The following is a 14,035-nucleotide window of genomic DNA, read 5'->3' on the forward strand; positions in this document are numbered from 1 at the left end:
GCAGCTGTACCCCTAAACATGACAGGCCCCTTTCCCCCTTCTAGCCCTGCAAGCAGCTGTGTGTGACCTGCCCCCCCGAGTGCCCCATGGCTGGCTGTGTCCACCTTCCCCACCCCCCCCGGCTGCTGATTCCCAAAGATGGCAGCTGCCAGAAGAGGGTAAAGCTACTCAGCTTTATTCTTAAAAAAACAAACAAAAAAAAAAACCCCTCTTCCCCCCCAGCTAGGGGTGGGCAGGAAGGTGCAGTGACCCTCACCCCTCAGCCTTGAACATTCATATTAAAACACCTGAGAGAGACTTGCAGGGGCAAAGGCCAGGGCAGCACATGGTAACCCAGTAGTGCAGCAAACCCACTGCTCCACTCAGGGCTGGCAGCCCTGGGCACCCCCAAACCCCAAGTGATAGTGCTCAGCCCAGAGGTGGCTGCGGGTAGCTGGAACCCCCCTCTCCTAGCCTGGCCCCTAATACTCCTCGGCCATCATGAGCACCACCAGGGCAGACCAGCCCGTGAAGGGGTAGCAGCCCTGGCCCTTGCCCGTGCTGTCGCTGTACTGCTCCCACAGGTAGCCGCTCTGCTGGTACTGGCGGTACAGGTTGGCAATGAGGTTGGCACGCAGCTCTTGGTAGAGCGCAGCTGCCCGCTGCTGGTAGGGCCCCTCCAGGCTGGCGTAATGGTGCAGCGCCCGCACGGCCAGGTAGTTCATGTTGATCCAGATGGGCCCCCTCCAGTAGGGGGGGTCGTGCTCCGTGTTGTGTTTCATGTATAGGGGACTGGTGCGGGCGAGCGAGCGGAGGCCGTAGGGGGTCCAGAGCTTCTGCTCGCTGCGCATGTCCCCCAGGATGCTGCCCAGGTGGGGCGAGCCGGGCTGCAGCAGCTGCAGCAGGAAGGGGAAGAGGCTGACATAGCCCAGGGCCCCCACGAACTGCAGCTGGGGGGGCTTGCGGACCACCCGCACCAGCCGCGGGGTCGGGAACTGGTGGCGGGGCTGCCCAGGCGCCACAGCCACCGCCTCGCGCTCCAGCCCCACGGCCTGGCTGTGGTTGCCGTAGTCGGCGAACATGCCCAGCTGCTCGGCCCAGTGCTGCTGCTCCAGCAGGGCGTTGTCCCTCAGCGCCTGCTGCATGCGCCGGTACTCGGCCGCCGGCTCGCCCAGCCGCTCGGCCGCCTCGGCCATGACTCCCGAGGCTAGCGCCATCCAGCAGCGCAGGTCCAGGTGGCGCTCGGCCGGCGAGGGGTGCGAGGCGCGAGGGTAGTCGTCCAGCCCCGAGGTCAGCGTCTTGGGGTTGAGGAAGAGGTCGGTGTCCTGGTCCCGGCCCCGCCAGCGGAAGGTGTAGGGCAGTGGCCCTGCCTGCGTGGTGTTGTACCACTCGTACCACGTGCGCAGACGGGGGAAGAGCCGCTGCAGGTAGGAGAGCTCGGCAGGGCCCTGGCCCGGCTCCCTCAGTAGCTGCTGCAACACCAGGAAGAGGGTGGGCGGGTTGGCGGCCTCATTGTGCTGCAGGATGAACTCGGGGGGCACCTTGGCTCGCGCCTCGTCGTCCAGGATCTGCTCCCGCGGGATCCAGCCCTCCACATTCATCAGGTCCAGCCAGTGGGCGACGACCTCGCGGCTCAGGGCTGGGTCCCAGCGCGCCAGCAGCAGCTGGTGGAAGCCCTCGTCCCAGAGGAAGCCGCGGGGGAAGAAGGAGCGGGAGGGCACGGCGGTGAACAGGGGGCCCTCAGGGTAGGGCAGCGGGTGCTGGCTGTGCACGGACTGCACGATGGAGTGCCCGTGGAAGTAACCCATCCCCCCCAGCATGTTGCTGAGGGCAGCCTTGGCAAAGCGCTGCTCCTGGGGCGTGAAGCCCTTGCGGGCCAGGGAGAAGGTCTCCTCGAAGCGCTGCTCGAAGGCGGCCACGTGCCCGGCCAGCTCCTCGCTCAGCACCCCCCCCACCAGCGAGCCGGGGCGCTCGGCAAAGCTGCCCGACTCAAAGGTCACCTCCACGCGGCAGGGCAGCGGCATCGTCACCTGGTGCAGCAGCAGGTGGCTCTGGGGAGCTTGGTCCGGCTCCCCTGGCAGTGCCCGGTATGTGTCCACGGCAAAGTAGCGGCGCTTGGGCTTGCCGGGCGCCACGTAAAGAAAGCGGTTGCTCAGGCTGCTCTTCACCACGTCTGTCAGGCGGTGCAGCCCGGGGCTCCTGGCATCCAGGTGGTTATAGCTGCAAGAGAGGGTGGGTCAGGGCCAGGGAGGGAGGCCGGGCTAGGAGAAGCAGGAACACCCCACAGTCGGAGCTGGTGCCCTGCTCCCCACAGCGGCCCCTCCTAGGAAAGCCTGGTCCCCAAGCAGCCAGGAGCTTCCCGCACAGCCAGGGCCCCCGCCCGGCTCTGAGCCCCCGCAAGGTACCTGGCATATCTGAGGGCTTCCCCAGTCTCGGTCGTGGGCTTGTGGAAGGTGATGTTGAAACGGCCGAGTTCCTCCGACGTCCCAGTCACAGACACCAACCGCGTGTTCTCCAAGTGCGGCTGCAGCGTCCCCTGCCCGTCGGTGGCCACATAGAAGAGCAGGGAGAGGAGGGAGGCCTGGTCGCCCGTACTCTGCAAAGAGGGAGACGGACACTGGGCATCGCTCAGCCCTGCAGGTGCGTCTGTGCTGGAGACGCCAGGACCCCCCTACGCAGCCACAGGGCGGCAGCCCCCCGGAGCCCCTGCAACCATGAGAAGCCACCTACAGTAGGAAACACTCCAGGCTCTCTGGGGACAGCGACTGGGGCAGGAGAGGAACCGCCACAAAAGACAAGAGGCCCGGTGCGCCAATCAGTCGGGAAAACCGGGGCTCAAAGCAGAGAGTCCCCACGGCCCGGGCCAGGCATCGCTCCGCTGGACGCAGGGAAGGGGCCAGCACGAAGCCCTACGGGGTCCGGACTCCCAGCTCTGGGCGGACACGGGCCCGGATGGTGACAGTGGAGACTTGGGGGGAGGGGGAAGCCCAGGACTCCTGGGTTCCATTCCCAGCAGCTCCGTCACCGACTCGCTTGGGGACCCGGGCTAAGCTCTTCATTCCCGCGGCCCCACCTCCGGCATGGCCGTGACCCGCCAGCTCCAGTCCCCGCCGTGCTCTCCGCCCGGCCGCTTGACGAACTCGGTGCGCAGCGTCAGGCCCCGGTCGCGGATCTCCTGCGCCCCGAAGCGCAGCCCGTCGTGCAGCAGCCAGCCGTAGCCGGGCAGCCCGTCGCTCTGCTCGCACGTGTGGCGCAGCCGGGCCTCCACCGCCTGCCGCAGCCACATGAGGCCTAGGAGAGAGGGGGAGACTGAGACCGGGCAAGGGCCGCCGAGCCCCGCGAGGGAGCCCCGGCCCGGCCCCTACCTGCCACGGGCGGCCGCGGGCTGCGGGGCCGCATGCCGAAGTAGACCTGCGGGCGGTAGGAGCCCCAGAAGCGCTCGGGCGCGGCGCGGGGGCCGCTGCTGCCGGCGGGCAGGACGCGCGGCGCCGGGTGCGGGGTGACCACGCGGCGGCCCAGCCGCCAGCGCCCGTAGAGCCCGTAGGCCAGGCCGGCGGCGCCCAGCGCCAGCCCCAGCAGCGCCAGCAGCGCGCAGGCACGGCCCGGCCCCGCCGGGGCCCCGCGCTCCCGCCGCGCCGCCTGCGGGCCGCGCCCGCCCTTCTCCGGGCCGCGCCCGGCCGCCGCACCGCGCCGCCTGCGCTCCCGGGCCATGGCGCCGCCGCGCCGAGCCAGCCACCGAGCGGCTCCGCCAGGCCCCGCCCGCTCCCGGGCCGGCCAAGCCCCGCCCCGCCCGCTCTCCAGCGGCTCCGCCAGGCCCCCGAGCCCCGCCCCGCCCGCTCCGGACCCGCCCCCGGGCCGGCCAAGCCCCGCCCCGCCCGCTCTCCAGCGGCTCCGCCAGGCCCCCGAGCCCCGCCCCGCCCGCTCCGGACCCGCCCCCGGGCCGGCCAAGCCCCGCCCCGCCCGCTCTCCAGCGGCTCCGCCAGGCCCCCGAGCCCCGCCCCGCCCGCTCTGGACCCGCCCCCGAGCCGGCCAAGCCCCGCCCCCGCCCCGCCCCGCCCCGCCCGCTCTCCAGCGGCTCCGCCAGGCCCCCGAGCCCCGCCCCGCCCGCTCCGGACCCGCCCCCGGGCCGGCCAAGCCCCGCCCCGCCCCGCCCGCTCTCCAGCGGCTCCGCCAGGCCCCCGAGCCCCGCCCCGCCCGCTCCGGACCCGCCCCCGAGCCGGCCAAGCCCCGCCCCGCCCCGCCCGCTCTGGACCCGCCCCCGAGCCGGCCAAGCCCCGCCCCGCCCGCTCTCCAGCGGCTCCGCCAGGCCCCCGAGCCCCGCCCCGCCCGCTCCGGACCCGCCCCCGGGCCGGCCAAGCCCCGCCCCGCCCCGCCCGCTCTCCAGCGGCTCCGCCAGGCCCCCGAGCCCCGCCCCGCCCGCTCCGGACCCGCCCCCGGGCCGGCCAAGCCCCGCCCCGCCCCGCCCGCTCTCCAGCGGCTCCGCCAGGCCCCCGAGCCCCGCCCCGCCCGCTCCGGACCCGCCCCCGAGCCGGCCAAGCCCCGCCCCGCCCCGCCCGCTCTGGACCCGCCCCCGAGCCGGCCAAGCCCCGCCCCGCCCGCTCTCCAGCGGCTCCGCCAGGCCCCCGAGCCCCGCCCCGCCCGCTCCGGACCCGCCCCCGGGCCGGCCAAGCCCCGCCCCGCCCCGCCCGCTCTCCAGCGGCTCCGCCAGGCCCCCGAGCCCCGCCCCGCCCGCTCCGGACCCGCCCCCGAGCCGGCCAAGCCCCGCCCCGCCCCAGCCAGCTGCCGCCACGCCACGCCGCCGGGCCCCGCCCCCAAGCCCCATCCCCGGGCCCCGCCCCCGCGATGACGGCTCCAGCGACGCTCGCTGACGGCACTCGCTCGCGCGGCCCTTGGACGTCACCGTCCTCCGGGGCGCGCGGCTGGAAGGGCTGAAGGCCCCGTCACCGCATCTCCCGGCATGCCCCGCGCGGGGCCCGGGGACACCCGACAGCTCCCCGTGCGCAGCGGCCACTGTAGCCCGAAGAGCACGTGGCTGGGAGCCCCGCCGCGCGGCATGCCGGGAGCTCCCCAGGGCAGCGGGCACAGCCGGGCCGCCCCCGGAGGGGGAGGGGGAGGGGGCCAGGTGCAGTTCGGTTCCCAGCCGGGCGAGCGAGAGCCCGAGTCCTTCGCCCAGACCTCGCCAACCCGGGCTCAGGCTGCGGGGGGGAGGGGGCGCGGCCCGGGGGCTCTGGGGGGCACAGGCCGCGGGTGGGGGGGGCGGCCCGTTCCCCGCCCCCGGGGAGCACCAGGGCCCCCTCAGATCCTGCTGGAACACAGGGTGCCCTGGGCCTTGACCCAGGCCCTGGGCTCTGTTGCCTGCAGCTCTCAGGGGTCAAATCTCACCCCCAGAGCCACTGCAAAAGCTGGGAAGACGCTAGCTGAGCCCCGGCCCTTGGGGCTGCCCCACTAGCTGCGGGGCATCAAGCGCCCCCGTACGTACATTAGGGTCAAGCTCCTCCCCCCCATAACACACGGAGTGGAGGACAAACCCAGTCTAGACCAGCAGTTCCTTTGGACACATCTTTATTCTGTTTCTGCATCAGCATTGCCCCTTCCCCTGCTCGAGCCAGGGAGGGCCATCCACTGCTGGGCACCTCAGCACCCAGCTGCTGACTCCCTGCTGCTCCCCAGCCCAACAGTGGGGCCAACCAGGGGACAACAGCCTCCTCAGGGGGCTGGGAGAGCTGGAGTGGCCCCACAGGTCCCACCTTGCTCAAGCGCTGGGGTTTAAGGCCCCTGCCCTGGGAGATGAGGCCAAGCCCATCACCTCCCTGAGATACCCCCAGCCACCCTAGTCCTACAGGCTCCCTGGCTCCATACCCTTCAAACACCTGCCCTTCGTCAACTGGGCTCCCTTAGGCCAGGCAGAACCCCCCACTCCAGCTCTCATGCCCGGTGCTCCTGCATGCAGCCCATACTGGTGGTCGGTGCAGTGTGATGAGTCACTGTAGGGTAGTAAAGTAAGCACAAGGCAGTGGACTGTGGGTAATGCTCAGCTGATCAGCCTAGGGGCAGAGCTGAGGCTGGCCTCTGGGGCAGTCCTTATGTGGGTCCCAGGGTGGATCTCTGCTTAGAAGAAGAGCAGAACTGAGATGTGGAGGGGTGGGTGTAGCCCCCTTACCTGTGTCACTGCCTATGAGGCAAGCTGATTGGTGTGACCCAGAATCCTTTGCTCTGGAGACTGTTCCTGGCCCTTGGCATAAGATGCAAGGAAGCAGCTTGTCCTGTGTGGCTGGGTGCCCAGCACAAGGCGGAGGCCTGGGCACATCTCTGGCAAGCCCCCAGCTCCGGCCCCCGGGGCAGAGCAAGGACATGCTGCCTTCCCCTAAGACAGGCTGGTCTCACCCAGCCCATTCTGCAGGCCAAGCCCTGGGCTCCCTGCCACTCCCTGGTGTGGGAAGGGGGGGGTGCCAGGGAGCCCCGGCAGCTGGAGTTACAGCCAGGCCTGCACCACTAGGGCCCCCCAGCTGGACTGACAAACTGGGTGACCTCAGTGGCTCCATTGTGGGGAAGGCAGGAATCCCAAAGCCCCCAAAACAGAACTCCTGCCCCAGGGTAAAGTAAGAACCAGGCCCTGTCCTGAACTAGCCGGTATAGGAGGCTGCTAGGAGGTGGTGGGGATGCCCACTGCTAACCCCACTGCATGGAGCCAAGGGGAGCCAAGCTTGGGGGGCACAGACACAGCATGGTTAAGACACGCAGCCCCACTAGGCGAGGGAGGGGCATCTCCCAGCTGGGACTGCAGGGAAGTGGAGGGGGCAAGAGTCCTGCAGCTGTGCCTAGCCCCCTGTTCCATCTCCAGCATAGCCCCAGCTGGAAGATCAGCCCACCAGACCCTCCCTGCTCCTGGACCCCACCTTACTTCCCTCCCTCCCTACCCCCCACCCCCAAGATCCATCACAGCCTCCGCACCATCCCCTCTGGGAGCTGGCGCTGGGTGGTTCCCTGGTGCCCTTCCCAGCTGGAGACAGACAAGGACGAGCTCCAGGGCTGGGGATATCAAACACCTCCAGGGGACTGTCGGGCTGGGGGGGACGAGACGGCCCGTTACTGCTTGATCTGCCCCCCATCACCCTCGCTCACAAATCGCTTCCGGCCCCTTGGAGAGAGGAAAGACACGAATGTCAGTGAGCCAGGCCCTAGACAACCCAGCCCGGGGCTTTCCCCACACACAGCTCTATTAGCGCCCCTCACTCCTGACCTGCAGCCCCCTGCTACAGCCCTGGGCTCCCCCCGCAGCTCTGCTGGTGCCCCTCACTCCCAACCCATAGCCCCTGCTACCCCAGCACCCCTCAATCCTGACCCCCAGCTATCCCAGCACTGGGCTTCCCCCCACCTCCAACCCACAGGTTCTACCAGTGCTTCTCAATCCTGACCCCCCATGCTGCAGGTACCGAGCTGGGCAGGTGTCTCTCAGCTGCTTGGTGATGACTCCCTCCTCGAAGCAGAGATCCACCAGCCGCTCCAGGATACGGTGAGCGAGGGGCACATCCAGGCTGATGTCTCCAAGCTCGTCATAGACTCGCTGAAAGCCCTGGGGGATCAGGCGAACTGGGATCAGGGCCAGAAATGCTGGGGCAGAGCAGGAGGGGCCACGATGCCCCGTGGAGACCTCGCTCCCTGGGCTAGGAGTGGCAGCCCGTGCTGCAGTCATTCCTAGAGGCTGAATCTGCCCCTACAAGGGTCCCCGGCCCAGACCCTCCTCACCCTCTGCTGCAGCTGGCCAGTCTGCCCAGACTTCACGGCTGGCTCCTCTCCCTATTCATGGCACCAACCCAGCTCCTTTTCCCTGGGCTCCTGTCCCAGCTCCAGCACTCACCCGGTTCATCTGGTCCAGGGTCACCAGGCCGGTCTCCCACAGCACCTTGAGCAGTTTTACCATCATTACGACGGGAGTCTCGCCTGTGGACTCTAGCACCATCACTACAGCCTGCGGAGGTGGGGGAGGGGGCGTCAGCACGGAGTGGGCAGCACCGGATACTGCTGGCATCACGGACACCCGCCCAGGACCCAGGAAGCGAGCACAGCTCCCACGGCCAGGCCACAGCAGCCACCACGGGTGCCACAGGGACTGCCCCCGTCAGAGCTGGTGATCACAGCACAGCCCCCAACAGACACCCCAGGGACAGGCCCCGCACAGGCCAGGCCTGCACCCTACCTCATAGACCAGTTCATGATGGAAATGAGGGACCTCCAGCTCCCGCAGGCAGTGCTCTGCCTCCGACACCTCCCCAGACAGCAGGTACTCGTGCAGCAGCAGGCTCATCTGCAGGGAGAGGCACCGAGGGCTCAGCACAGGGACGGGCAGGTGCCCATCCAGGCCCTGTGCAGCCCTGGGGCCAAGCCAGCCGGTGAGGGGAGCAAGGTGCTCACCTCTCTGATGAGATGCTTCACGGGCCTCTGGCCACCCCCCACTCCCCACACGTTGTCCAATCGGTTCACATCCCGCTTGATCCGGAGCAGAACTGCGGCACGGTCCAGGGCAGCCCTGCAAGGAGGAGACAAGTGAGGGGCAGGGGGCTCTCCCCGGAGATGCTACCAGCTTCCGGCTGGAGGCAGAGCAGACCAGGCTGGTGCCAGGGCAGGGCAGCGCTCTGACAAAGGGTGGGGGGGAAGGGGACACTTACCGGGCATGCTCGCAGTCCACGCGCCCCTTGTAGCGGTCCAGGAAGTCCAGGGGCAGCGCATGGTCAGCCACGGCCCGGGCAATGAACTGGCCCAGCATCTGCAGAGAGGTGAGTGTGGGGTCAGATGCCACCCAGGGACCTGGCACAGCACCACCTCAGCCTGGCAAGACCAGGCCCTAGAGCCCCCACCCAAGCCCAGCGCCCCCTCAGCTTGCTGGGGGTCAGTCCCTGCCAGCTCCTGACCACCATGGCATTCCCAGCCCCACCTGCAACCAGCTCCCACCCCTTCCCATGCTATCCCGCCTCCCCAGGGCATTCGCAGTCCTGCCCCCACCCTCCAAAGGGCATTCCCCGCCCCGGCCCAACCAGCTCCCATCCCTTCCCATGCCCTCCCAGGGCATTCGCAGTCCTGCCCCCACCCCAGCCAGCTCCCACCCTTGGCATTCCCAACCCTCACAGCCAGCTCCTGCCCCCCTGCAGCCAGCTCCCCACCTGCCCCCCAGGGCATTCCTGGCCCTGCCCCCCAGCCAGCTCCCCACCATGTCTCCCCCAGGGCATTCCCTTCCCTGCCCCGCCCCCGCCCCCCCAAGGGCATTCCCAGTCCCGCCCCCACCTGTGGAGCCTCAGGAGTGTCCAGGATGAGGTCAGGCAGGTCTTTGAGCATCTTGTCAAAGGCCCTGGCGATATCCTCCGAGGTCATGACCTTGCCCACGAGGTCAGAGAGCAGGCGGGAGGTCAGCTCCCGATGGCTGGCCTTGCCCTCCAGCGCCAGCGCCACAGCCAGCGAGGGGACGGCATGCTTCCTGGTGCCCAGGTTCAGCTCCTTCAGCAGTTCCTGCACCCAGCACAGCACGTCAGCCCAGCCCCCGTCCAGCTTCCTTCCTCAGCCGCTTCCAGCGCCCTCCCCTGGCATTGCAGGGGCCCCCGGGCCTAGCCAGACGGAGGTGGCCCCTGAAACTCTCTCAGCCCAAAGCCCGTGGAGGAAGAGGGACTCCCCAGACTCACCATCACCTCGAGGGTGTCCCCATGCTCAAAGTACTCCAGCACCATGGGGTGCACATTCTTCTCCAGCTCCCCCTCCTCCAGCTCTGGCGTCACCGTGGCATAGACCGTGTCGCCCTGCAAAGAGGGGCAGAGGGGCTCATGGCCAGCGGTACCCACACAAGCACCAGTCCATGAGGCCATGGAGAGGGGGCAGAGAGAGTGGCTGGCATGGCTGAGTGGGGGCAGGTACACAGGCCGGGGCAGCAGTGCCCGGGTGAATGGGTGCTGGGGTTCCACTTTCTACAGTCCGAGTTCTGTGACCCTGGGCTCCAGAGGGAGGGAGGAAGAGGCCCGGGACTGTACCACGCTGCACTGCCCTTAAGAACGTACCTGAGATGACTCATCATAGTTGGGGTCCCGAGCGTCAGGCTCCTGGTACCCGTACACCAGGCCAGGTGCACCCCACACACCCTTGCCCCCAGCACCACCTGCAGGAGACACACTGGTTCAGCCACCCCCATGTGCCACAGCATCCCAGCCAGGCACCAACTCAGCTCTGCCCACTAGAGAAAAGGGACTAGGGGGCTCTGGGCAAGGGTAGTGCACTGCTCAGCACCCCCAGCCCAGAGAAAAGCTGGGTACCAGAGCAGCAGTGGTTCACCGCAGGCTCCCAGCCTGAGCATGACTGTGTCACAAATGTACTGAGTTCAGTGGGGTCCAGCAAACCCACAGCACGTGGCAGGAGTGGCTCCCAACTAGCACAGGAAAAGCAGGGGCCTGCATGGGGATTGAGAGAGGTAAAGGGGAGGAACCCTGTGTCTTTGGGGCAGTGGGGAGGGAGCAGAGGCTGCACTGTGGGGTGGGGGGGAGCTGCACTGTGGCGGTGCCCTATGGCAGCAGCAGCAGGAGGGACTGCAGGGTGTGTGCACTATGTGACAGCCAATGGGGCCACAGGCTGCACCATGGGGCAGGCTTGTGCCCCATGGCAGCAGGAGGAGCCAGGGGGATGCAGGGCGGGGCAGCAGGGGGGATCAGGGAGCCTGCACTGTGAGGCAGGGATGTGCCCCATGGCAGCAGGAGGGGCCAGAGGGGCTGTACCGGGCAGCAGGGGGGATCAGGGAGCCTGCACTGTGAGGCAGGGGTGTGCCCCATGGCAGGGGGGGCTGTACCGGGCAGCTGTATCTCACCTTTCTTGGGGAGCCCGCGGCCCTTCCCCATGCGTGACTTCCTGTCGCTGGTCTTGCCCTTGGGGCTGCTGGGGTCAGGGCTGGGCTCCCCCCCCTCGGCTGCCGGCTCCCGGGTGCAGTCCCGGGATGAGGTGCGTCGCAGGCGCCGTTTGGCCTTGGCCTTGAGCCGAGCTTCGTGCAGGGCCTTCTCCTGCGGGGTCCAGGGGCGGGACCCGTCGCCATCCATCAGCTCCTCCTCCAGAGCCTCATCCTCCGAGCCTGCCTGGCCCGGGGCCTGCAAGGGCATGGAGGGCTCAGAGACGCCCCGTGGGCACCTGCTGCACCCGAGCAGACCCATGGCTGCTCCACAGAGCCCCGCTGGGAGAGGCGGAGGAGCTAGGAGCTGCCCCACACAGCGCTTCCTGTTCCTATTCACACACCCCTACTCCAATCCTGGCCTCACCCAGCCCGGGGTGCTCTAGGGAGCAGCTGGCTGGGGGCGGGGTGGCCGCGAAGTTGCACAGCTCCAGACAACCTCCCGCCCCAGGGGGAAGTGAAAGAGCCACGGCCCAACCCGCAAACGTCATCCCAAGCAGAGGAGCAGCCTGGTGTCCTGGCCTGCAGGCTGGAGGGTAGTTGAGGGGCTGCCCTATTCCCCTCTTCCCCACAGCAGTGTCCAGCTTCCCCAGAGGAGTCCAGACAGCTCCAGGACAAGTCTCTTCCCCAACCTCACTATGGGTGTAGCATCCTCCTGCTGCACCCCCAGGCAGGGGGCAGAGTCCCTCAGACATGCCACGCTGCTGGCACCTCAGGCCCTGCTGACCCCAGGGCATGGAGACCGGGCTTGGGGGCCTGTGAACGGCTGAGCTCGCCTCTGGGAGAGAAGACGGAGAATCGGGCAGGAGCCAGACAGGACTGGGCAACCCCGAACCCCAGCAACGCCCCTCGCTCCTGACCTGCAGCCCCCGGGGCTCCCTGACTTGCAGCCCCGCCAGCCCCCCTCGCCCCTCGCTCCACCCCACCGCTGCCCCCCGGGCTCCCCGCCCCGCAGCCCCCCCAGCTCCCCAGGCAGCTCGTGCCCCGTGGCGCTCAGCCCCGCCCGCGCCGCACACGGTGAGAGGGCGGGAGACGCCCGGCAGGCGATGGGGCCGGGGAACGGAGGCACTGGCGGAAGGCGGGGGAGGGGCGCGAGGACCGGCGCGGGGCGGGGGAGGGGCAAGGCCTGGGGGGATCGGGGCGGCGGGGGGAGGGGCGGGGCCGGGGGATCGGGGCGAAGGGGGGAGGGGCCGGCCCGGTACTTGCCAGGGCGGGGCTGACCGAGCCGCGGGCGGGGCTGACCGAGCCCGACATGGCCGCAGCTGCGAGCCGGGCCCGATCCCGATCCCCGATCCCGATCCCGAAGCTGCGCGGGGCCCAGCTGCTTCGCGCGCCCGCCCCTTGCGGAAGTGACGCACCCGGGGGCGGGGACTCCAGCCCCCTCCCAGCAGCCGCGCAGCCGCAGCGCGCCAGCGGCCACGAGCCCAGGCTGGCCCCGCCCCCAGCCGCGCCCCCCCAAACCCCCCCCGCCAGCAGGGGCCTGGGCGAGGAGCGGACTGACCCATGGCTGGGGGGGGCGGGGCAAGGAGCGGACTGACCCATAGCTCGGGGGGGCGGGGCAAGGAGCGGACTGACCCATAGCTCGGGGAGGGAGTGGGGCAAGGAGCGGACTGACCCATGGCTCCGGGGGGCGGGGCAAGGAGCGGACGGACCCATGGCTCGGGGGGGCGCAGGGAGCAGACTGACCCATAGCTCGGGGGGGGAACGGGGCAAGGAGTGGACTGACCCATAGCTCGGGGGGCGGGGCAAGGAGCGGACTGACCCATGGCTGGGGGGGCGCAGGGAGCAGATTGACCCATAGCTCGGGGGGGGAGCGGGGCAAGAAGCGGACTGACCCATAACTCGGGGGGGCGGGGCAAGGAGCGGACTGACCCATGGCTGAGGGGGCGCAGGGAGCAGACTGACCCATAGCTCGGGGGGGCGGGGCATGGAGCGGACTGACCCATAGCTCGGGGGGGGAGCGGGGCAAGGAGCGGACTGACCCATAACTCGGGGGGGCGGGGCAAGGAGCGGACTGACCCATGGCTGAGGGGGCGCAGGGAGCAGACTGACCCATAGCTCGGGGGGGGAGCGGGGCAAGAAGCGGACTGACCCATAGCTCGGGGGGGCGGGGCAAGGAGTGGACTGACCCATAGCTCGGGGGGGCGGGGCAAGGAGCGGACTGACCAAAGGCTGGGGGGGCGCAGGGAGCAGACTGACCCATAGCTCGAGGGGGGAGCGGGGCCAGGAGCGGACTGACCCATAGCTCGGGGAGGGAGCAGGGGCAAGGAGCGGACGGACCCATGGCTGGGGGGGCGCAGGGAGCAGACTGACCCATAGCTCGGGGGGGCGGGGCAAGGAGTGGACTGACCCATTGCTCGGGGGGGCGGGGCAAGGAGCGGACTGACCAAAGGCTGGGGGGGCGCAGGGAGCAGACTGACCCATAGCTCGAGGGGGGAGCGGGGCCAGGAGCGGACTGACCCATAGCTCGGGGGGGGGGCGGGGCAAGGAGCGGACTGACCCATAGCTCGGGGGGCGGGGCAAGGAGTGGACTGACCCATGGCTGAGGGGGCGCAGGGAGCAGACTGACCCATAGCTCGGGGGGGGGAGTGGGGCAAGGAGCGGACTGACCCATAGCTCGGGGGGGCGGGGCAAGGAGCGGAATGAGCAAAGGCTGGGCGGGCGCAGGGAGCAGACTGACCCATAATCCCAAGGGGGGCGGGGCCAGGAGCGGACTGACCCATAGCTCGGGGGGGCGGGGCAAGGAGTGGACTGACCCATAGCTCGGGGGGCGGGGCAAGGAGCGGACTGACCCATGGCTGGGGGGGCGCAGGGAGCAGACTGACCCATAGCTCGGGGGGGGAGCGGGGAAGGAGCGGACTGACCCATAGCTCGGGGGGGGAGCGGGGCAAGGAGCGGACTGACCCATGGCTGGGGGGGCGCAGGGAGCGGACTGACCCATAGCTCGGGGGGGGAGCGGGGCAAGGAGCGGACTGACCCATGGCTGGGGGGGCGCAGGGAGCGGACTGACCCATGGCTCGGGGGGGGAGTGAGGCAAGGAGCGGACTGACCCATGGCTTGGGGGGGCCGCAGGGAGCGGACTGACCCATGGTTCGGGGGGGAGTGAGGCAAGGAGCGGACTGACCCATGGCTTGGGGGGGCCGC

General features: G+C 69.7%; 2 protein-coding genes across 2 annotated transcripts; both read right to left on the minus strand.

Moving 5' to 3' along the window:
- Positions 1–158: 158 nt before the first annotated feature.
- On the minus strand, positions 159–3,557 carry MOGS (mannosyl-oligosaccharide glucosidase). The gene is made up of 4 exons (XM_038398653.2): positions 3,345–3,557; positions 3,053–3,270; positions 2,385–2,575; positions 159–2,199 (listed from the first exon to the last, which is right to left on the minus strand). The coding sequence occupies exons 1-4, from the start codon at positions 3,376–3,378 to the stop codon at positions 462–464; spliced, it is 2,181 nt and encodes a 726-aa protein (XP_038254581.1). The 5' UTR covers positions 3,379–3,557; the 3' UTR covers positions 159–461.
- Positions 3,558–5,524: 1,967 nt separating this feature from the next.
- Positions 5,525–12,323, minus strand: LOC119854383 (programmed cell death protein 4-like). The gene is made up of 11 exons (XM_038398654.2): positions 12,098–12,323; positions 10,817–11,090; positions 10,020–10,117; positions 9,651–9,764; positions 9,259–9,480; positions 8,646–8,743; positions 8,392–8,506; positions 8,177–8,284; positions 7,838–7,948; positions 7,413–7,552; positions 5,525–7,117 (listed from the first exon to the last, which is right to left on the minus strand). The coding sequence occupies exons 1-11, from the start codon at positions 12,143–12,145 to the stop codon at positions 7,066–7,068; spliced, it is 1,380 nt and encodes a 459-aa protein (XP_038254582.1). The 5' UTR covers positions 12,146–12,323; the 3' UTR covers positions 5,525–7,065.
- Positions 12,324–14,035: the final 1,712 nt, after the last annotated feature.

Source organism: Dermochelys coriacea, chromosome 4 (assembly GCF_009764565.3).
Source record: "Dermochelys coriacea isolate rDerCor1 chromosome 4, rDerCor1.pri.v4, whole genome shotgun sequence".
Lineage (NCBI taxonomy): Eukaryota > Metazoa > Chordata > Testudines > Dermochelyidae > Dermochelys > Dermochelys coriacea.

Excerpts from the sequence above, each read along its gene's own strand:
- MOGS (XM_038398653.2), bottom strand. The coding sequence starts at position 3,378 with ATGCGGCCCCGCAGCCCGCGGCCGCCCGTGGCAG. Across the intron at positions 3,271-3,344 it reads CCCGCGGCCGCCCGTGGCAG|GCCTCATGTGGCTGCGGCAG; the intron begins GTAGGGGCCGGG and ends CCTCTCTCCTAG. Across the intron at positions 2,576-3,052 it reads GGGTCACGGCCATGCCGGAG|AGTACGGGCGACCAGGCCTC; the intron begins GTGGGGCCGCGG and ends CCCTCTTTGCAG.
- LOC119854383 (XM_038398654.2), bottom strand. The coding sequence starts at position 12,145 with ATGTCGGGCTCGGTCAGCCCCGCCCGCGGCTCGGTCAGCCCCGCCCTG. Across the intron at positions 11,091-12,097 it reads GCTCGGTCAGCCCCGCCCTG|GCCCCGGGCCAGGCAGGCTC; the intron begins GCAAGTACCGGG and ends ATGCCCTTGCAG. Across the intron at positions 10,118-10,816 it reads CCGCGGGCTCCCCAAGAAAG|GTGGTGCTGGGGGCAAGGGT; the intron begins GTGAGATACAGC and ends TGTCTCCTGCAG.